At 40.6% G+C, this 24176-nt stretch overlaps 1 protein-coding gene across 2 annotated transcripts; it reads right to left on the bottom strand.

Moving 5' to 3' along the window:
• Positions 1 to 4027: 4027 nt before the first annotated feature.
• tcea3 (transcription elongation factor A (SII), 3) lies at positions 4028 to 22186 on the bottom strand. Of its 2 annotated transcripts, none has more exons than XM_054782889.1 (20): positions 21996 to 22186; positions 20835 to 20897; positions 18155 to 18260; positions 18001 to 18091; positions 13477 to 13860; positions 13291 to 13404; positions 13041 to 13136; positions 12891 to 12959; positions 12705 to 12812; positions 12568 to 12630; positions 11487 to 11546; positions 11169 to 11237; positions 11009 to 11068; positions 10851 to 10925; positions 8817 to 8977; positions 8672 to 8727; positions 8431 to 8586; positions 7664 to 7810; positions 5250 to 5321; positions 4028 to 5151 (listed from the first exon to the last, which is right to left on the bottom strand). In XM_054782889.1, exons 1-20 carry the CDS (start codon positions 22062 to 22064, stop codon positions 5143 to 5145), a joined length of 2028 nt encoding a protein of 675 aa, XP_054638864.1. In that variant the 5' UTR covers positions 22065 to 22186; the 3' UTR covers positions 4028 to 5142. The 2 variants fall into 2 exon arrangements, with proteins under 2 accessions (XP_054638864.1, XP_054638865.1); XM_054782890.1 differs by having other exon boundaries at positions 13477 to 13857.
• Positions 22187 to 24176: the final 1990 nt, after the last annotated feature.

Here is a 24176-nt window from a genome sequence, read left to right as displayed (position 1 = left end):
CCTTGATTGGACCCATAGAATTGGTAACCATTGATAGGACTGCAAAAGCAGAAAGGAGTGGGAGCTATTACCATTTTGCTGAGGCTGCCTTTTCCAGATAAACATAAGCATGAAAATAAGATGGCATTGCTCCTGCTACAGTACAGCACGATAATGGGTGGGCATACATAGACAACATTTAAAAGGGGATAGTCTCTATAGAGTTTGTGCTGTTTGCTGGAGCAGTTTCCACGATGAAAATCCTTAGTTGAAGACAGCCCTACAAAACACACTTTTGTAGTTAATCCTTTAGATGCTCGCTGAGCTGAAGTCTCACAAGATTTGTTGACGTCTCGTGTTGTGTTGATGTTGGAGGTATATTTTGCAGAAAATGGAGGTCAAACTACAAATTGTGCCACTTTTTGAACTTTTGAGGTGCCACTGTGTAGCTTTAGTGTTTGATAGTGTGCAACCTTTTGTGTGAACCTCCGCATATAAACATGGACATGATCCAAGTTTATCTGATCCCATGTAAACACGGAAGAAAGGTGCGCTTACTGGACTCACTGATACTTCATCATCCTCGACTTGTTCTTGACGTCATAAGGCGCCATACCAGAGCGCAAAGCTATGACTCACGTCAGCTGCAGCAGCAGCAGAAAGGGTGACAAAGCACATGCAGGAGGACTTATAAGAAGCCAGCCATACTATGTCAGTTTGCATCACGACATGCTAATGATCCGAGCATCTAATCAGGACAACATTGATCCTCCTCCTCCTCTGGAGGCTTTGTCCTCGCTTTGCGTTTGGACTTTCATTCACAGTCTGCCTTGATGCCATGCAGGCAATCGATGTCTTTGGACTGCACCATCTTCATTGAGAGACCTTTATAAGGATGAATGAGGAGGAGAGCCAACCAATTAGCAAGCCGAGTGCAATCACTTAGCCACACAGAATTACACTGCAAGCAACCACAGCGGGTGAACAAGGGCCAGTGGACTTCTACAGAAAGGAGAAAAAAAATGGAAGAAATTGCTCAAAAGGTCCATATCCTAAAGCCAAAATAGTACTAAACCTATATATAAAGATCCTATGTGAGAGAGTCAGTAAATCGCCATAATGGCCACCAGCATCTACAGTGAATTGTGAAGAGGGAATCATTGTTCCACAGTCACCAGAGGGACAGACTCAGCAATGCTTAATGTAAGTTAAAACAATGACACTAAAATAAAACATTTTCGTCAAAGACCCATGGCACGCACATTCCATGCATACAGAATGTCAATGTGCCAACTAAGGGTGTCTTCGAATAGTCGACTGTTTGACGATTCGATTCGAGGCGGAGGACTGTGCATCTATGCGAACTGCTTTATGTTTTATGTCAGTGTCACTAAATAAAGGTAATGTTGTTGCACATCTACCATGTTAAGCTGTGTATCAGCCTTTTTCTTTGTGGTAGAAAAAGTCACAAAAAAGATCTGTTTATTTGTAGGGTTCGCCATTAGTGGTGCTAATATATATATATATATATATATATATATATATATATATATACACACACAGGTATACAGTACTGTATATATTAGGGCTGTCATTAAATTTGTCTGTCAACATTTAATCGCGATTAAATATCTATAGTTAACTCATAATTAACCACAATTAGTTTTTATCTATAATAAGTAGGGATGTAAATCTCTTTGTGATAAACGATTCAATAGTCATCTAGATACACGAGTTAAGATTCGATACGATTCCATTCGATATGATTCAACGATTACATTTGTCAATCTAGACGTGAATGTTACATTATGAAATAAAGAAGCCAGTTGTGTAAAGCAGTGGTCCACAACCTTTTTTGGACCCCCGGCTAGTTTTCCCACAAATGTCCGCGGACCGGGGTGGTGGTGGTGGGGGTCGTATAGCGATGTAATTGATCTCATTTAGTATGTATTGTGTAAAACTGAGACAGGAACAACATCAAATTAAAAGCACAAAGTGAATACAGACGCACCATCCACCACTATAAGCTTGGAGTTTGTTTTTCAGAGAGAAGATTTTGGCGCTGCTGCTTGATGTGTGTGCTAACAGGCAGTGTGCTAGCATGAATTCACTTGAAGCTGTGCACACAACAAATATACACATTAGCACTCAATAACGTCATCAAACTTTACTTTTATGCATTCCCACAGAGTATCAGCATTTGGGAGCAAATATGACGTGAAAAAACCCCGATAAAAATACAGTATAGTTGGCAATCTGTGCAGAGTGGGAGAAGGCTAGCGCACGTACAATGGTGCGTTCAAGGACTGTCAAACAAAGTGAAACACTCGCAACAAACAACATAAACATGCAAAAACTTCAAACTATATTATTTTTTGATTAAAGTAATGGGCCATATTTCCAAAATTGGTATGCATTCACTTAAAATTGTACTTAGTTATTTACAAAAGTGTTTTTTTTGTGTGTGAATTTTTTTTATCATTGCGGTACTAGGCCCTGGCCCGGTGGTTGGGGACCCCTGGTATAAAGGTAGCATTCTTATAGTATTTTCAAATGTGTAAAAGAGCACATCATTTCCCCAAGCATGCTGCAAGGCAGGGGTCCTCAACCACCGGGCCGTGGGAACTATTCAGGTACAATGATTAAAAAAACCCCACAGAATTCATTAGTAAAAATTAAATAATTTGTAAATAACTACACACATTTTTTTTGTAAAGGGATATAAATATATATATTTGACTATTAGTCGACTATGAACAAAATGTAACGTATCAGATTCGACTATGAAAATCCTTCGTCGAACACCGCCCTGGTGGCAACATCCATCCATCCATTTTCTATACCGCTTAATCCTCATTAGGGTCGCAGGGGCATGCTGGAGCCTATCCCAGCTGACTTCGGGCGACAGGCGGGGTACACCCTGGACTGGTCGCCAGCCAATCACAGGGCACATATAGACAAACAACCATTCACACTCACATTCATACCTATGGACAATTTAGAGTCGCCAATTAACCTCACCTGCATGTTTTTGGGAATGTGGGAGGAAGCCGGAGTACCCGGAGAAAACCCACGCGCACACGTGGAGAACATGCAAACTCCACACAGAAATGCCCAAGGGAGAATCGAGCCCATGTCTTCCCGATCTCCTGTGTTGGCCAACATGCTAACCACCAGTCCACCGTGCGGCCCTGGTGGCAACATGTTCTATTCAAATGACCACTTCATTCAAAATTCAAAAGTCTAGTCATTGAGATTTTAAAATAAAAACAGATGCTGAAATATGAACAGAAAAAGAAACCACAGCAGTGGAGAGAAATAGGCCTCTTTTTGCAAAGGAAAAATAATTGGCCAACTGTGCTGAATATGCTAATGAAACTATAAATAATACATACAAAAAAGTGGCCCTTAATCAAAAGACATGCAATAACATGCTTCTACGGACTATTCATTTGAGCATGCACTGTTTAAAATGGTTAGATAATCATTTTAAGACAAATTAGGTAAAATGTCTGTTTTTGTTTTCAGATAGCTCAGCATATGTTAACCTACACTGCATTGGTTTTAGCATCTTTAATGTACAAAATGTGCACGCAATCCTTCAAACGTCCTGTAGATATAAACACTTCATCAACATTTAAGACAGCATTTTTGACCCATGTTGAGATTTCATATTGGAATTGTGCCGCTGTACCTAATATTTTGTCCCGTCTACCTGGAAGGGTTTTATCCTGTCATTCCAGCGTCAACAGCTTTAGCAGCTTTTCCGACCAGCACCAACAAGCCGGCACCTAATTTGTTTAACCTTGTGGCGGCGAAAAATATTCCAAAATGGGAATTGTTGCCGCCATGCGTGCAGAAACACGATGCTTTGTTGCCATCTGCTGTACGCATGTAGCAGTGTAACGTGACCTTTTGTTATAAAACATTAACATTGCTGCTAAGACAACAGTTACTGGCGTCTATCTGTTCATTTTGAATCATGGGCACACAAGTGCAGTGCATTTTTTTTGTAAATTAATCTTTATTTTTCAGTTTTGTGTATACAATGACAAGAAAAACAATTTGAGAAAGAGTGGTATTTTTAATAATGGCTTTTTACAGTTTTTCTCCATTGGTTTGTCTCATTTCTTGAAATCAGAATTACATTTTCAAAACCATAAGGCAAGACTTCAACAATTTCAGCAAGATCCATTCAATTGGAAATTGTGCTAAACTGCATGAACTACAGCAGGGGTCACCAACGTTTTTCCTTGTGAGAGCTACTTTTACAAAATGAAAATGGCCAAGAGCTACTCATTTTTGTAACATTTATTTTCAGAGCTTATTTTAAACCCAAACAAAGTGAATATGCTTGTTTTACCAGAAATGAACAAAATGCTGGTGTCCACAACTCACATTTTGTATTTCAGAATGCATTTCTTTCTACTGTTCTTTCATTATTAACTGAAAACCTGAATGAAAAGCAGGCTTGCGGGCACCTCATGTGGTCGTGGGGGGGCTACCTGGTGCCCGCGGGCACCACGTTGGTGACCCCTGAACCACAATATACCTACCTGGACGTAATCATTTGCAAAGATGTACCTACACATTGAGCCATGTACTAAGACATTTGAAATGTGATTAAATCAATGAGAAATTCAGTTCTGTTGCCAGGTTGTTTGGAGGTTTGTCCATGTTTGAGAATGTAATTTCTGTTTCAAGAAATGAGCCAAACCAATGGAGAAAAACTGTAAATGTGACAGCACAATAACCATCATGTTTATTATTAAGGCACTTTAATGATAGTGTACAATGTGGTGGAACTGCACGTTAACTGTATTCTTCTGAGTATTTCCACTTCACCACCGAGGTTATTTCATTTGTTGGTATTTTGGATGAAATCCTGTTTTCCCGTTTTTAGGTCCTAATACATAATGACTCAATCATCTCTGTATTGATGCTCAGCCTTCAATTTCATTTAAAGCAAACCCTGATTATTAGCATGCATGAAAAAAACTCAACAGTTCAACTGAAAACTCTAACTATTCCACTCTAACTACTACATATCCAGTTATAAATCACTAGCTGCAATTGTATTCCTTTGCCGCCCGTTATGGAAAATATGTGGAAAAATAGGCAGTTAAAAATGCTTCGACAAAAATTGGTTTCACTTGGAAGCCATCAGCAGAACTGAAATGTGGAAAAGAAAACAATGTCATTAAAAAAGCATTTCTATAATGTAAAAAAAAAAAAAAAAAAGGAACATAGCTTTGGAACAAGAAGCTGACCTTCCAGCGGTTTCCACACTCATTACAGAGGACAAATGTGGTCATGGGCTCGTCAGCGCTACGTGTCTGCACCTATACATTACATACACAAATACACACTGCAAGTGTAAACACATGTTGTTATAAACATCAACAACTACCTGCAAACTCTTCTCTTTCACTTCCTTGTGTTAACTTTCCAGGCAAATGCTTAACAGTCAGTGTAAAAATAAGTTAACCATAATCTAAGAAAATGAAAATAAAGTAAAACTAATACAGCTAAGAAGTGCTGTTGTTGATCATGAGTTCAGTTCATAAATCTGGATTAAAAAAACAAACAAACAAAAAAACCCATAAGCGACTTTAATATGCCTAGCCTAGCAGAGACGGAGAGGAGTTTGCAGAATGATACTGGCACCTAATGGTCTTTTATAGGTACTGCTTGAATGAATAAGTGCTTTTCTAGCTTTGGGGTTGCTTCGTCAGTATGTTCTGTATGTTCAAAATGGCACATGCTTGGTAAATGTTTGCTGATCAACATTTACACCAGTGGTGTGCAGTCAGGGCCAGCAAAGCTTTCTCTGCTGGCCTAACCACTACCAGACGCGCTGACCTACATTTGCAGCTTAAATTCTAATATTGGTTCCATTAAATTAGATGAATTTATTACTAATAGTTTATTATCTTCATTGAGTAGCGTGTTTCTTGGCTGCACCTTTTCCAGTAGTGTAGGTGTATGTTAGATTCTTTTGTCCAATCAGATTTCAGCTTTTATGTGTTGCCATATCAGCTACCCAGGGCCTTCAGAATCAAATTCCTGGATGTCCTAACGAGGTCGCTATCACATACACGGTAACAATGGGGCTGTTTGTTTTTTTTTCGCCAATCAGGTTAATGCCATAATGACTGATTGAGGAGATGAAGTTGACATCTTTGGTGAGTAGATGTATTTTATTTAAAAGTTTTTGTTGTGTTATTAGATAAATATTGATTTTTAGCTCTGCCATATGTAGTATAGAGGTATGGCATTGTCTTAAGGCAGGGGTGCTCACACTTTTTTAGCCTGCGAGCTACTTTTAAAATGACCAAATCCCAAAGATCTACCTACTACTATACATATAGAAAGTATATATATTTAGAATATTTATTTTTTTTAAATAAGTAGGTATATATGTACATTATACATGTATATCAGGAGTGCACGCACTTTCTCAGCTTGAAAGTACAAGTCGAAATGATCTACCTCTGTCTATAAAACATATACAAAATGTAACCAGTGAACTCTGAAATTGTATTGTAAATATTAATATTAGGATTTCACATTCACATTTTCAAAGTTTACAGGTAATCAAAGCAGTTGCTATCATAATTCACTTCAATAAGGAAAGAAAGATAATTCCACATAACTCCTAAATAGTTGTGTACATAACCTGAGTACTGGTAATATGTCAGTCAAATTAGCTATGTATGTAGCTATGTTCATTGGGGCACACAGTTCATGTATTACATCCAGTTAGCATTTGCTATCAAACATTAGCGATATACAAGAATTTAAAATGATTATGCAAAAGTTAATGCAGCCGAAGTCAAGGCAACATATTGAAAAGGGTTCACCAATGGGCACATTTTTAAATTCATCATGAAATAATAGTTTACAAAGCGAACGTGTAGAAAACACAGATTTCTGTAGAAGAGTTCATGACGCAAAGCAAAGCCAGTAAACAATACACTTTTTTTCTACGTAACTAGCCGCTACAAGTGAACAGATAACTTTACTTATAGATGTAGACATCTTACCGCTGAGTTAGTTCATCCATAATCACAATAATAAAGATGAGTTGCATCTTTGTGTGTAGTTTGAAACGCTGCGGGGGAGCAAGCACGAATCAGGAGGGGAGCTTTATGTCAGCTGACTGATGTCATATGACAACGACAAAGTGACGTTTACGCGATCGACCCAAACTACCTTGGCAATCTACCGGTAGCTCGTGATCGACGTAATGGCCACCCCTGTCTTACGGGATAGTTCAGATTTTTTGACATGAAGGTGTATGATATCCCCATCCGCAGTGTTGTGCGTCAACAGTGACTTACCCCCCCACTTCATCCCGTGAACCGAGTTCTGGCCGGATTTCGGTAATCAGGAACGTAGTTACGGTTACTTAAGTAAAGAGTTTGGCTTCTCAAACAATATGCGTTCAAAAGAATAATTCATTTGCATCACAAAAATGCCTCCTTGAAAAAATCCGACCACACAATCGCTCGGCGTTACTTTCTCTCCCCGTCGTATCACTGCGAGCTGTCGCCTGACCGTTGTTGTGTATGTGTTCCACAGTGATTATATGCAGCGCTGCGGCCTTCATCCAATGATTGTGCCATCATTGGTTTCTCATTTACGGTTTGCTTTTATGTTTGTGTCTTATGGCGCTGTGTACCTGATTGTAGGTGCAGTTCTTCTTCTTGCACTTGCCACACTGCAGCAGGTCAGTGGTGGTGCCCCCAGTTTTGGCCATCTGGTGCTCCCTGATGGCCTCCTGAGTGAGGACGTTCCTCAGTTGTTTCAGCTCGTCGCTGGCCATTTCCTTTGGGGTGTTTCAAGAGACGGAGCACAAGAGAAAGTCTAAAGATGGAGGTTGAGTAAGTGTGCACGGACACTACAAAAATAACGTTAGAAACAGCCATGCTAATTCTTCTAATTGTGTACCTGCTAGGTCTTGAGGCATACACTACTTCATAATAGGGCACAATTACTGCAGGCCCAACTGGTTTGCTGCCAAAATGCAACTAGGAAGTAACTGGGGAGAAAATGCCAAATGCTGAATGCTTTCAATGTTAAATGTACCCATAGTGGGTAAATGGAGTGTGGTTCCTCTGGCTTCCAAAGTTAGCTAGTCAATAAGATTTCATCCTTGCGTTTTTGATACCTGTCATTAAACTGCTGTCATTTGTTGTCATGCTGTAGTTTATTTATTCTGTTACATTTGTCCTGTGCATTTGAGCGTGAAGAGTAGCTCAGAGCCGCAGGTGCTGTTGCTTTCTGTTCTGATTCTGTTTAATCATTCATCTGGATAATTTGCTTGTAGTTTGCAAATTTGCCCTGAGAGGAAATTTAGTACTTCAATGGGGAAATCAATTCTTTAGCAATGTTTGTTATCTATAAGTCCATCCCTGGCCCAGATGCCCAGTTTTGGACCCACAGTACCTCAGACGTCATAGTGGCAATGCGGGCTAAGTCAATGCTTCCTGCCAGAACGTTCCTGCGGAGACCAGGGTTCTTTGGGTCCTTTAAGTTGCTGATGCGGCTCCTCACCCTATTCTTATATTTCATGTCTGTGGCTTTTATCTCTTGATAGATATGTGCACCATAGAGGTAAGGAAGAATTACTTACGTTTTGTTTTTGCACAGACATTCACGCATATATTGAATGAATTTGAAGGATATGATCTTCAATCTCTGCTGCCATGCTGTCACAGTTAGTTCCAAAGTCTTTGAAGTCATCTGTATGCACAAAAGAATGTTATGTTTAGTCCATGACGCATTAGCATGTAGCGCTGTGGTGTTGACTAGCAATCATATATAGGCCTCACTGTCAGTGCGCAGGGCAGCAGCCAGCATCTCGATGCACTTGTCTCGTATCGAGTCTCCAGTAGTCAGGTGAGGTGGCAACGGGCCGCCGGCAGAGGTAAAGCCAGGTGACATGGGGCTGGTGGGTGTGGTTGGAGTTTTAGGGGGTTCACTTTTGCCCTTTCTGAGCAAAAGAGCGTATTGTCATCATTTGTACTTTTGTTGTAAACAATTTAGTAACATATGGTGATCTGTTCTCTTTCTACAGGAGAATTCATATTGTCCCTCAATATAGTATATACTTGATGTATTTTGCAGGATTGGTAGCTGATTTTAGCATTTTTAACAACAATACCACCTTTGAACCACTTTAAAGAAACCCTATGCAGGAGTTGAACTCCTGTTTTGATGGTACTCTAGTTTGTCACGTTGAGAATAGTGTCTCTACCATTGATGTTGATGCCAGATTGCCTACTAATAGACCAGCCTAAACCACCTCTTCTTTTGTGTTAGCACTAGCATTACCATTTGAGTTGTGTGCAGTTCATGAACAAACTTTGCCTTGATAAAAAACATGTACTACATTTCTTCAAAAAGCAGCAGGGGTCCTTCATATACGGAACTGCAGAGAGAACCATGCATTGGAGGTAGGATGTATATCAGAGAGAAGACCATATTTGTACACATTCATTTTTATAAAGATATACTGTTCTATAATAGTATATATATTTTTGTGATTTTTCCACAAGTAAATAATACACAATACACTATTTATTGTTGTAAATGTCACATATACAGTCTTTTACGTGGCATATTAGATTATACTAAATTATATTAAAGACATGGTTTGAGAAAAACAGATTATCCTTTAACTTAAGTAAAACTTAAATAATGCTATTTGGAAATAGCAGAAAGGATACGTACGACCAAATACAAATAGACGGAGTAGATATTGAAAGAGTGAAAGAAAATACATTTCCGGGGATCGAAAAAATGAGTTGGAAAGTTTTTATCAAAAATATACAACAAAAGGTGGTGAGAAATACTTCAATATTGAATAAAGCTAAATTTGTTCTTGATCAAAAATCACTCCACACTCTTTACTGTTCTTTGGTATTACCATGTCTAACTCATTGTGTGCAGATATGGGACAATAATTATAAAAGCAATCTTCACTCACTCACTGTACTGCAAAAAATTCATAATGCCGCGTATAGAGAACATACAAACCCTTTATTTTTAAAATCACAGATATTAAAATCAGAAAAATTAAAAGGTGATTTTACACCCAAATCCAATCCAATGTAGGTCAAGACATGCTAAGATATCGTTGGCTAAACAACATACAAAATTGAAGAAGAATATACTATTTTTTCCATGTAAAATTTTGATTAATACATTTTCTGATCATCCAAATACTAAATATTATACAGGACAATAGTTTTTTGTGATTTCTTTTTGTTGTTTTTTTGGGACAAAGTCAAACATAACAGCAGATAATGGATAACTTATTTATTTATTTATTTATTTATTTTTATTTTTTTACAGTTTCCTAATCTTTAAAATTTAAAAAAGGTTTTAAAATCCGGCCATTGTGATTTGTTTTTGTTACATTAAATGCAATTATAACTGCTGCTGATGAACTGCTACTTGTTTTTTTAGTTGATTAGTGTATTTAATTTAATTTAATAAAAATATTATTCAAGGGCAAATCAAGGGCAATTTTTTTTTCATGGAAAACTTTTTAAAAAATAGTTCTTTTCAGTGTGGCACTACTCATCCTTTGTAATGTTCTCATGGAGGCAGTGTCTAATGTTTTTAAAAAACATCCCACGGGCCAACAAAAAACTGGCTGCGTGCACCAAATTGCCTCCGCAACATAAAATCCAGCTTCCTACTGTTTATTTGGGACGTGGTGTCAATAAGAGCGGGGTCCGCTTTTTGAGGAAATCCAATGTTTTCAGGTACAATGTAACAACACAAATGAGTAGTATTGTGTATACATTGCTTAATGTATCTTTAAGGCAGGGATACACAAATGATAAATTGCAATATACCTTTCATTGTGGTCAGTGGAAGGCTTCCTCTGTGGTGGTGCAGACTGAGGTGCTTTTGAGCCATGAGACTCTCTCCTGTCACAAAAAGTCAACATCACCTCCATGTTTGTAGTTGAAACAGGAGACAAGTTCATCTCCGCTTCAAATTCTTCATGTACCGTTCAGATGTTAGCTTCTTTGCAGGAGGGGAGCCGCTCTGCTTTGAATCTGATTCCCGCCTGAGTATTGAGACGCTTGAGTTAACATGTTTTTCCACAGTTAAAATTGCTTCCTAAACACTTTAAAATGATTATATTAGGACATGCGGACCATTTGTACCTGTCAGGTTTAGCATCAGTTGAATGGCGTTTCACTGGTTGGCCCAATTTAGAGTCACAGGAGTTCTTCCTGAAAGACAAAGAGAAGCAAGAGTTGGGAGAAACACTGTGTGAAATGAGTCCCCACTCCATCAGCAGTGACCTGTGTCCTTTGTCACTGCATCTCCAGCTTCGTATTTCCTCCAATGTTCATTTCTTATAGGTGTCCAAATACTTTTGTGCATATGGCAAGTGAATCAATACTAATTTTGGCAACAGACAGCAAAACTCAAGCCAAGTACCAGGTTTACAGCCAACATCACACTTGTGAATGCCCAACCTTTCTTTCTTGGCTTCCACCAACTGTTTTTTCGTCATTTTGCTATCCAAACTGTCTTTCCTGCAAGAAAAGAACACAGAAACACTCATTGCTTTGCAGTTCTTACAAATTTGCATTGAGTTTGAGATGAATGACAGACAAACCAAGGTAATGAATGAACAAATTACGAAATACAGTGGAAAGCCCCAAAAGTTGTAGAATCCAACAAAACTTATATCAAGAATAACACAAAGTGCAAAGAGCTTTTTCCAGAGCATTTTAATTCAAGTATTAATTCCAGCAGTATCTATAAAATGCCACTAGGTGACAATATCGCCTTTATATTGCCTCTTCATGTTCAAAGGTTGAGTAGTTTTACTTTATTATAGTTTTATTTATATTTATTGTACAGTGCGTAAGCGCTCTTCCGGCACCTTGTCAGGATTTTGGCAAGAAACCCAAGCGCCAGAAAAAAGTAATGCCCCGTGGCCCTAGTGAGAACAAGCGGTATAGAACATGGAATGGAATATTTTCGTCGTTATAGCATAGTAAACCCGTTTATGACGTTCTAAATACGGTTTATAACATTATAGAGCCCTCTAGATATGAAGTAACACCCCTATAGTCACTTTTACACTCACATTCCCCATTATAGTAGACATAATAACAGAAAATAAGACATAATAACAGAAAATAAGACTTAATATAAACCCACACGTTAGCATTGGGAGAATTCCTTGTTTTTTTCTGAGCCGCCTACTTCCTGCAAGTGGCTATTGGCTCATCAATGTAACATTACTGACACCTAGTGACCAGAGTACAATACTACATATCACGTCTTTTAATGCCACTTTTGAATGCCATTTTTATGCTTGAAAATGCTTAATTTAGGCCAAGAATACTAATAGAATAACAGGCCATAGTGAACCATGGAGCAGCAAAAATGTATAAATAAAACGTGGATAAATTAATTCATTATCCTCCAACTCTCCCAAACATTATCCCGTGGTAGTTATGCCTCCGTTTGAAGTGACTGAGCCTCCAGGGACTGAAATTATTTTTTTTTGTATTTTTGGTCCAAAAAAGGTCCCAGTTGCCACACCTGTCTTTCCTCACAAGGTCTGACGTCTTCTGTGAGGGCAGTTTAGAATCCAAGGAGTTTTTCCTGTGTTGACAAAGACATCACAAAGCTTCAAAATCGCTTCAGACACTCCAGAGCGGTAATGATCCAAATCCCACCTCTCCTTTTTCCCATTCAGCAGCAAGGGGCGCTTTGCAGGGGGCGGAGGTGGGTGGAGATGAAGAGGGAGAGGAGGCAGAGGAGCATTGGGATCTGGAGGCTCTTTTCTAAAAGGACAAGACACCTTGAGAACTCAAGTCACGTCATAATGTGAGCTGATGTCGTCATACTATGGAGATGCTGACCTTGGTGGTAGCGGATGAAGGTTAAAAGGAAGAAGAGCCACGGGAGCATTTGGGTCTTTTGGAACTTTCCTAATGTGAAATAAATCAACATAAAAGCAACTCTCCTCAGGAGATCATGTCATGCATGTGAACACATAACTCCCGTCTGACCTCTCTTTCTTTGACTCCAGTGAAGGCCGCTTAGCTTTGAGGGCAGTAAGCCCTGAAGAATGAGAGCGTCCAAGATAAGGGTCTTTACCGTCCTTCCTGAACAAATTTCACACATGAGTAGGCCTTACTTGTGATAGAACATACATGCGCCTCAAACTCTTAAGACACACCTGAGTGAGCCATCACAGCATGCTGCATGCACAGCTTGCACACCAAGAGTCCATCATGCACTGCAGATGACTGCCCTGACCTCTCTTTCTTCACGTCCACAGGGTGTCGCTTGATGGGGAGAGGAGGCCGAGCAGGTCGAGGAGGTGAGGGGAAGCGGCTGGGATAGAGAACGCTGCTGTCCAGAACTCCTCTCCTGCAATTAAGAGTTCACCCTCAGGCCAGGCTGGTTCTGATTGAGCCCACTCCCATCTGGGTCACGTCTCACCTTTCAAATAACGGTTTCTGGATGCCTGCAGACTTCTCCTTGTAGGGGTCGCTCACAGGCCGATGCATTGTGCTCATCAACCTCTCAGGTTTGGTCTCCTCTCTGGGTTTCATGTCGATCTTTTTGTGCTCCTCACGCTTTTTCGGTTCTTCCATTGTGTCCTTTAGATGGTCTTCTACGTGCTTGTGTCTCTTCTCACGTTGGGCTTCATCTGCTGCTCTTGGCTTTGTGCTTTCTTTTTTCACTATTTCCTTTGGCTCTTTCTCCTTTTGATGCAGGTTCTGGTTATCTTTGTGCTCTGTTTTGGTTTTCTGCTCATTATGTCTTTCTTTCTTGTCTTTAATGGAGTGATTTGTTTCTGAATCCACATCCACTCTCCTGCTACTAACATAACAAACAAAGGATTTTTTTAACCTGAAGTAAACATTTAACCATGACATGTAGCGCAAACAAACCAGAGTTGCTATAGAACAATTAGTGCTGAAAGTCTGACATCCATCCACATCAAAGTTAAGTGACTGTTTGATCATCTCAACAAAGATGGTGTTCAGTGGCTATACAGTGGAACCCCACACATTCGCGATTCAACATTTGCAACCCTGCAAATTCTCAGATTTTTGGTCAAAAAAATTTTTTTTTTATTGTGATTTTTTTGTCTGTGTTTTTTCCCCACAGAAAACACATCTCATTCACCCCAAGTCGGTTATAATTAAGGTTGGGCATCGTTTGAATTTGAACGATCCCAATTCCGATTCCTTTTTTCGATTCCCGGTTCGTAACAATTCACGATTCAAATGCTTTTGAGGTTTAAATGAGGGCATTAACCAGTACTAGATGTTTACTTTTAAAAGTAGTATACATTGTTTGCTGCCTCAATGTGTAAGCTATTTTTTTATGACATCCTTAGTTTGTGAACACAAGTAAACAGGATATTAGGCAAAGCGCTCTTATTTTGAAGGCCGGAAGTGTGTTGTGTGAGTTGAGAAAGTCCTTTGACTGTTGCTAACAGAGATGGACTGTGCACATAAATATTTACTTTATTTACACCAAACTTGGATATCAGCTAGCATCCTGAAACCTTTGGTTAGACTGGCATGAGACAGACGTCATTTATTGTTTGACTTCAATAAACTGAAGTTTATTGCTTAGAAGAAGTCCGTCGTTGTGCATCAAAGACAAGGTACTGTGTTACTTCTACACCATGAATGCCTGAAGATGAATCATATTGATTGTGCACCCTCCTTTGCACGATATCATCGTGTTGCAAATGTTGCGCTGAGCCGACAAACTTGCCTGTACGGTACTTTTCACCATGGTGCCATCCCTGACAAAACGGCAGTAAGCCTGCTACCTCAGCAACAAGCTTTTTTATAAAGAAAATATCACAATGACCAGTCAAGACGTTTTTCATCTCTTTTTCATTCCCTCAGACAATGCTGAGAAATATGTTTAAGATCCAAAAGAAATCTGAATTTAAAGCTAAGGTACAGAAAAGCACTGATAACATGCAAATATGCCCTCTAGACGCAATAAGCAATAAGGATATCTGATTGGTTGCTTCGTCAGCGCGCGGAAGCAATGCCATGACACAATTTCTACGTCCATAATGGTTGGACTCCACTTTGTAAGTGATGGCCAAGCTATTAACGACAATATAAAGTATTACACCATTAGTGTGAGTGTTTTCTTTACAATCATTTAGCAGACTATCACAGGAAACTAATCTTATACGGGCTCATAAAACTTAAGCTTATAAAATTCTAGACTGAGGTTGTAGACGAGTGACGTGGTTTGAGGTCGAAAACTCTCTGTCTTAATACAGTGTGTGCTTCCCTTTTGGAGTGGTCTAATACTACGACAGTACTTTGGTTGACGACGTTTATATTAAAGGTTACTTTTTAATGATGATGATGATGATGTTATAACAGCAATACGCATCCATACAGCCTGTTTACAAGCACTAAACGTGAGATAAATCTATGTTCTTCACTTGTTGACTCCACTTTTGAGGGAAGTGGCGCTCACATTTTGAAGTTCAGGATTTTTATGATTTATTATTGCATTATCATTTATTGTGTTATTCAGAACTGGCAAAGGGAACATGTTGAATGGGAAATATCAGCAATTGATGTGAAATGTATTAGCAATTTGATGAGAAACAAAGAGCTTTTGGACATGTGGAATTGTGATATGTTATTCATACTGAAGTGTAAAGAATGTTCAAATAAATCAAACCGTTACTGTTACGTCATGAACAAAAACCCTCCTTTCTCATGGACTTGATATGGACCTCTGACCCACTCCTAGTTAGAGGAGCCCACGCCCACCACTTCACGGTGATGAGCTTTGTAAAACAGCAGGCTTCTCTACACATCTTAAAATGAAGCCTTGAGCATTATCCATTAATTTGGGCGGCCTCCAGGCAATACCTCATCCAATATCATTATCACCAGAAAAAAAAACTATACTATTTTGATTCAATATCTAATTTTTAGGCTCAAAGGTGTAGGAAGGGTGTACTTGGAACGTCTGGCAGAGTCTCCCAATCGTTGAGTCTTCAATTCTCACCTCCGTCAGAGATTGTACATGCTGCTGAGGCAGCTGCAGCTCCAAGGTGGCCAATGCCAGTCATGGCAGCAAACCTCGAACCCGATAGTGGACACCAGAGGTTTGGGATGCCATCAAGCTGAAGAAGAAGTCTTACCAAGCATGGATGGCTTGTGAGACTCCTGAAGCAACTAACAAGTACCGGCAGAGCAAACGGCTTCAGCGGTGGTCAAGGCAAATACTTTATTGTGGGAGGAGTTTGGTGGAGCATGATTTCCAGTCTGCCTTGAAGAGATTCTGGCAAACCGTTCAACACCTCGGAAAGGAAAAGCAGTGCCACACTGTTTACAGGAAGGAGGCCTGCTGACCTCAACTGAGGATACAGTCGGATGGTGGAAGAAATATTTTTAGGCCTTTCTCAATCAACCTTCCATAGAGGAAGCAGAGTCTGAGGACACAAACACAAACAGGTCCATTGCTGTCGCTGAGATATGAGTTAGTCAGTGGGAAAGCTCCGGGGGTCGAAGAGCCTTGAATTCCTCAAGGCTCTGGATGTTGAGGGACTGTCTTGGTTGACACGTCTCTTCAACATTGCATGGAAGTCTGGAACAGTACCTCTGGATTGGCAGACTGGGGTGGTGGTCCCACTTTTCAAGAAGGGTGACCTGAGGGTTTATTCCAACTACAGGGGGATCACACTCCTCAGCCTCCCTGGGAAAGTCTATTCCTGAGTGCTGGAGAGAAGGGTACGACCGTTAGTCGAACCTACAGGAAGTGTGATTTTCATCCAGCTCTATAGACTTGAAAAAGTACTGGAAGATGCATGGGAGCTTGTCCAACTGGTCTACACGTACTGTGTGGACTTGGAAAAAGGCATTCAACTGTGTCCCTCGCTGTGTCCTGTGGGGAGTGCTCCGGGAGTACCAGGTTGGTGGCTCATTGCTATGTGCCATTCGATCCTTGTACAACCGCAGCAGGATCCTGGTTGCATTGCCAGCAGCAAGTCAAGCCTGTTCCCAGTGAAAGGCTGACCTTTGTCTCCAAGCCTGTTCATAATTTTTATGGACAGAATTTCTAGCTGCCCAGTTTGGGGGCCTTAGGATCTCGTCTCTGCTATTTGCAGATGATGTGGTCCTGATGGCCTACCTTCAGCATTTACTGGGGTGGTTTGCAGCTAAGTGTGAAGCTTCTTGGATGAGACTCAGCACCTCCAAATCTGAGGCCATGGTTCTCAGTCGGAAAAGAGTGGATTGGACTCTTGGTCTTGTGCCACGTGGATTAATTCAAGTGTCTCGAAGTCTTGTTTATGAGTGAGGGAAGGTTGGAGTGTGAGGACAACAGGCAGTTCGACGCAGGGTCTGCAGTAATGTGGTCGCTGGACCGGATCGTCATGGTGAAGAGAGCTGAGCCGTAAGGTGAAGCTCTCAATTTACCAGTCGAGCTATGTTCCCACCCTCACCTATGGAAGAGTCCCAGTGGCAGACCTAGAACACACTGGAGGGCTCATGCCTCACAGCTAGCATAGAACAGAGGCATTCTATGCATTCAGTGTCCTCCCGGTGGAACCGGAAGAGGTGGCTGGGGAACGGGAAGTCTGGGCTTCCCTACTGAGGCTGCCGCCAACGTGCAAGAAAATGTATAGATGGATGAATCTAATTTTTATGTCAATATCGGTCGGTAATATTGATCGGCTGATATTATTGGACTGCTCTAATTCTAAATTGTCGCACAAGAGTAAAAATAAGTTAACCTATCAAAGGTTTTGCATCCATTCTGATAACAAGTGAGTTCATTTGAAACAAATGTGGTTTTAAAAAAAGCCAAAGATAAATTAAAACATTCATGCAGACTCAATCCTTTGATTCTTGCTTTTATCATTATTTATTCATATCAGAAGATTTCGAGCTACTTCCAATTGGACATGACAGTGTGCAGATGTTTTATGTGTCTACAGCTGTTGCTACCGCAATGACTGACCTGGGTGAGCTGTTTGGAGACACTGCTGCTTTGCTGGAGGCCAAACCGTTCTTCACTTCAGCTGCTTTGTCATTTTGACGGTGGCCAGTGTCTGAGGATCATAACCTCAGTATGTTGTCTGTTTAACTGCTTGCTCAGTGTGGCATTAGCATACCTAACAGTGTTTTCCATTCCTTGATCAGGACTTTAGCCAAAGCAATGACCTCCTCATCTGTGCAGTGCTTCCTGATGCTGTTCACAGACATGCCGATTCTGGTCTCCTACAACAGACATAGACAAACTTTTCTCATGCGACATAACAGATATATACAGTACTTTCAATGTATTAAATGTGCCTCTCTTTTTTACATCAACTGTCACACATAAAATTAAGTCAAATGCTAATGCAACATTAAAACGTTAAACACCACACACACTATCTTTTTAAAAAATATGCAGACCTGATCAACATCTTAAGACCAGTTGAAAAATTGCTAGAATTAGCATTTTGCACATTTTGATCTTAATGATGTTTTAAGTAGAGCTACAATATGCAAAAGCAAGAAGGGGGAGTCAGACTAAAAGCACTTTGAGAAAGTAATTCAATGAAAACAACAATTAAACTGGAATAGGCTGTTTATCAGCTGATCAAAACTTTAAGACCATCACTCAAAAAATTACAAAAAACTCTCCAAACCAGAACAACAAATGTTCTCAGTAGGACTCAGTAATGAGTAGCTCCACCGTTCTTTTTAATCACTTCAAAAATTGCTTTGGGCATGCTTGATGCGAGTGTTTCCAGGAGGCCAATGGGAACATTCCTCCAAGTGGTGAAGATGGCTTCACCAAGGGCATCAACTGTCTGGAACTGATGACCATTTTTATAAACTTCCCTTGCCATCCATCCCCAAATGTTTTCTATGAGATTTAAATGAGGGGAACATGCAGGATGGTCCAAAAGAGTGATGTTATTCTCCCTGAAGAAGTCCTTGGTCAAGCGAGCATTGTGAACTGCAGCGTTGTCCTGTTGAAAAACCCAGCTGTTACCACACAGAAGAGGGCTCTCAGTAACGAGGGATGCCCGCTGAAACATCTGCAGGTAAGCATTCGCCGTTTGACAACCCTGCACCACCTGAAGCTTCAGTGTTCCACTGAATGAAAAAGCACCCCAGACCATGAAGGACCCCCCCTCCACTTTGCCGGGTAGAAAACATCTCAGGTGGGATCTCCTTGTCATGCCAGTAACGTTGGAAGCCATCTGGACCGTCAAGGTTACATTTTTTCCCATCAGAGAATAAAACCTTTTTCCACCTTTCAATGTCCCACGTTTGATGCTCCCTGGCAAAGTCCAAACGGGCTGTTTTGTGGCGTTGAAGGAGACGAGGTCTTTGAATTAGTTTTTTGAAACCCTTTTCCTGCAGATGCCGTCTGATGGTTATTGCGTTGCAGTCGGCACCAGTAAGGGCTTTAATTTGGGTGGAAGACCACCCTGTGTCTTGATGGACAGCCAATCGGATCCTCCGGCTCAGCGGAGATGTTTTTTGGGTCTACCGCTTCACTTTTTTGTTCCATAATGCTCAGGATCTTTCAAAAAATGTAGAATGACTGATTTACTGCTCCCAACCTCAGCAGCAATGGCACGCTGCGAGAGGCCTCGCTTATGCAGCTCGACAATTCAAATAGAGAAAGCTTCTTAGCTTTAGCCATCAGGAGAGCATGACAGTGTGAATGCCTGACAGAAAATGAAAATTTTGAGCAGATTTTGGCTTTTATAGCCCGTGGTCTTAAACTTTTGATCAGGTGATAAACAACCTATTTCAGTTTTTTTTTTTTGTTTAAATTACAAGTTCCAAATGTTTTTTGTCTCACTCCCCCTTCTTTCTTTTGCATATTGTAGCTCTACTTAAAACCTCGTTAAGATCCAAATGTGCAAAATGCAAATTCTATCAATTTTTCAACTGGTTTTAAGATTTTGATCAGTAGTGTATATTGTCAGGTTAGCACCACTTGGTAGCTCTGGGCAAAAGTACACTACCAGCCTTTAATCCGAGTCCACTTACTTCACAGAAACTTTCAGTGAATATTGTTCTTCCCCATCACTGTTTGTGTGTCAAGAAAAGCCACAAGAAGGCAAATAAAAGAGCAAAAGACACACACAGCATTTACTACCCTTAAATGCTGGCTAAAATGAGGTCTAATGAGGAGCGTGGACATCATTATAACAGTTCAATCTGTCATGGACTTTCGAATTTGGTTTTCCTACGTTCCGCTTTTATTTCCTGTGTGGTTGGTTTTGTTTTGGATTTCCACATCCTGTTTGGCACTGTAGAGTGCGCCTTTACTTTTTTTGATGGTCCTGTGAGTGCACCTGTGGCTGATGTATAATTTGTGTCGTATTTAGTTGAGCTGGAGCTTCCTGCTGGTTGCTGGGTCATTACATGTCTTTACTTTGCTGGACGTTTGAATTTGGGCTAGTGTATTCCCTTGGACTCTTGCAACCTACAGTATGTACTCAGTGTAACTCGTTCGGTTCTCTGTAAGCACTATTCCTCTTTCCTGTGTTTATCCTTTTTTGGGTTGGGTTCCTGTTTCCACCTTCCATGGTGGCTTTTATCTTAGCCCTAGCTGTGCCTCCTATACTTCATTATATTACTACTGCTTTGTGTGAGCTGATCTTTTGTCTAATAATAATACTAATTTAAGGCTTTTTTCTCACAAAACTTTTTTTATCAAACTCAAGGTTGATCCATTTGGATTTGTTATTTTTATTTAAGGAGCTTGAAGGCGTGAGAGTTAGGTGCCACTGTATCACCATTCCGAGAACGTGTGTGTCTGTGTGTGCATGCGTGTGATACCTGCAGGAGTTTAAGTGTCATATTGAAACCTTTGAGCTCCTTCAGCAGGTCCATGGCACCTTCCTGCAAGTGCAAAGTCATGAACAACTTGAATACATTTAACTTTGAATGCTTAATTAGACAATAGCAAGACTAAACGCACTGTTGCTTGACAGGATTGTGTATGTTTACTATGGCGTATGCAAATTAGACAATATGCTTGGTCTTGAGTATGTTATGACGTCACGTTCCATACACCTTTTCAACATTAAATTCAAGCACTTTTAAGATTATGTTTCAATATTTTATATTTTCACATTTTTTAAACACTCAACTTTACTTTAATAAATTACATACTTTTTCCATTGAGGGCTGCATACTGAACAATCAAAGGCTAAAAAAAAACATTTCAAGACAAAGTTGGGTGTTATTAGGTATTAGTATCACCATTTCAGTATTTTCTCTTGATGTTGCACCTTCTTGCCACTTGGTTTAATTTCATTTCTGCAATGTTCTGCAGGCCAATGAAAGCCGCAAATGGCCCCCTGGCCGCACTTTGGATCCCCCCGCTTTACACACACATACGTAATCATTTTATAGTTTTTACTATTTCAAAATGCATAGATTTGTGCAAGTGAAGAGTGCTTTCCAATTGACAAAAATACTCTATGCATTATTTAAATTATCAATCTAATGAGCAAACTATGCAGTTTATTTCGTTGTGAAAGAAAGGGTACATTTACATTTCTTTATTTTAAAAAATCAAACTTTCCAGCCTCAGAAACACATCATGTGACTCCCAACGGTGCAAGAGCGCGCTTGTATGTTGTTCATTCGCACGTACACACTACTGTACTTGTTTATACTCGAGTAGCCGAGCAGTTGTCGGGCCTGGACAACACTTGTCCCACAAAAAGCTGCACACTTTAACCGCCCCTTGATCGGGGTTGTGCAAACACCTGTCGACCATTTGCTACAGCGCGCTGCTAGCTCTCTTACAACTGCACACTCACACAAAGTGCATCCAAATATTGAAGTGTTCAAGTATTTTGTCCAAGTTAAAAATGCAGTAAAGCAACGCGGCCTGTTTCTACTCTACGCATACGTGCACAGGCCTTGTGCGAGCCATGCGCTCCATGCACACACACGCGCCACCTGCGGGTGCCAAAGCTCCCCTCTCACCGTGTTATTTCTAGACACCATCTTGTCCAGCTTCTTGGCTATCCGGATCAGGTCTTCTTCCTGCGTCATGGCTGCATTTAAATCACTCTGCGTGGGTACACACGCTGAAATGTGAGCGAAAACAACACAAAGCTGCTGCTACTGCAGGTCGGACTTTACGCACGACGCGCTCCATTCAGCGCCACAGAGGGCGTGTCCTCGCCAGCTGACCACCTCCACACATGACAACTAAATATAGATGTGGAGTGCCCCATGGGTCGTACAGGCAGGAGATATGAAACTCAATTCACATTTAAACAATACAAATACTCTCAGTTATACCTCTTTGAATCAGTTTAATTAAACAAATATAATCAGATTTGTCCAACTGCAGTGATGACTATTCACCAGTGATTGCCAAGAATGATCACTATAAAGGAGAATAAGGGAATCATTGATTTAATTAATCACAAATTAATTGTTTTGTAATTAATAATTTTATGAGCTTGAAAACTGTACATCCATTTTCTATGCCGCCCTAGGGTCACGAGGATATGCTGGAGCCTATCCCAGCTGACTTTGGGCGAGAGGCAGGGTACACCCTGGACTGGTCGCCAGCCAGTGGCACATATAGACAAACAACATTCATACCTATGGACAATTTAGAGTCGCCAATTAACCTAACATGCATGTTGTTGGAATGTGGGAGAAAAGCCACACAGAGATACCCAAGCGAAGGTTCGAACCCAGGTCTTCTCAGTCTCCTGACTGTGTGGCCACCGTGCAGCCTGAAAACTGTCAGTATTTAAAAAATAAAAAGTATCGTAAGAGTATCAGTAACACTAGCACTTACTTGATATCAGACCAATAAATTAGCAATATTGCTCACCCTTACTGATCACAGTACTGTAGATATTAATAGTATAAATGTCATGTTCCGCAGGACAGGAGGAAGCACTTCCTGTCCTGCGCTCTTTATTTTACATTTTTATTCTACATTTTTTGAAAGATCCTGAGCATTATGGAACAAAAAAGTGAAATGGTAGACCCAGAAAACATCTGCGCTGAGCCGGAGGATCCGATTAGCTGTCCATCAAGACACAGGGCCGTCTTTGACCCAAATTAAGGCCCGTACTGGGCCGACTGCAACGCAATAACCATCAGACGGCATCTGCAGGAAAAGGGTTTAAAAAACAAAAAAGTAATTCAAAGACCTCGTCTCCTTCAACACCACAAAACTGCCCGTTTAGACTTTGCCAGGGAGCATCAAACATGAGACAATGAAAGGTGGAAAAAAGTTTTATTCCCTCAGTGGTTTGTTGCTCAGCTGGCAGCAATTGCAATTAGTGGGGTTTAAAAGCCCAGCGCCGTCTCAAGTACGGCTGGTTCATTGTCTCTTTGCTTGCTTCCTTTGTGTACTTCGCCTGTGCTGTCACCTCGACGGTTCCCTGACCTGTTGCTACTGCCTAGTCTTCCATGTGTATATTTTTTCACAGAGGCGTTTTCTGTTGTTTTTCCTGCACCTGAGTTATTAAAGTATTTGATTCAAGTATTATGAAAGTATTATGCATACTGGGGGTCAAACAGGTCGTGACAATAAACACTCACATAGATAACAGTGTTTATATACAAGTGTAAAAAAATAAGGTGATCGCAGTGATAAAGTGTAAAGTTCACATTTAACCTTTTGGCACGTACTAAAACCAACAGCTTACACCCATGAGTCATGTAGAACTGCAAATGCCAGTGTCCACAAATAGAATCAGTTAACGTTTCTGCTACAATAAAGACATGCAGGACTTTGAAGCACATTTTTATTGCTTCGTTGTCTTTCATTGACTCTAAGAAGAATACAATAAAGCAAAACAGTGGAATGGAATGTTATTTCACCGGTTTAATGCTCCACTTCCACTTCGGGCGACAGGCGGGGTACACCCTGGACTGGTCGCCAGCCAATCGCAGGGCACATATAGACAAACAACCATTCCCACGCACATTCATACCTGTGGACGATTTAGAGTCGCCAATTAACCTAACATGCATGTTTTTGGAATGTGGGAGGAAACCGGAGTTCCCGGAGAAAACCCACGCGTGCACGGGGAGAACATGCAAACTCCACACAGAAATGCCCAAGGGAAAATCAAACCCAGGTCTTCCCGATCTCCAGACTGTTACTGTGTTGGCCAACATGCTAACCACTAG

The sequence above is a fragment of the Dunckerocampus dactyliophorus genome, chromosome 7, assembly GCF_027744805.1.
Source record: "Dunckerocampus dactyliophorus isolate RoL2022-P2 chromosome 7, RoL_Ddac_1.1, whole genome shotgun sequence".
In the NCBI taxonomy this organism is placed as follows: Eukaryota; Metazoa; Chordata; class Actinopteri; order Syngnathiformes; family Syngnathidae; genus Dunckerocampus; species Dunckerocampus dactyliophorus.
Note: the sequence above shows the minus strand (reverse complement) of the source record. Positions and strands in the feature narration are given on the sequence as shown.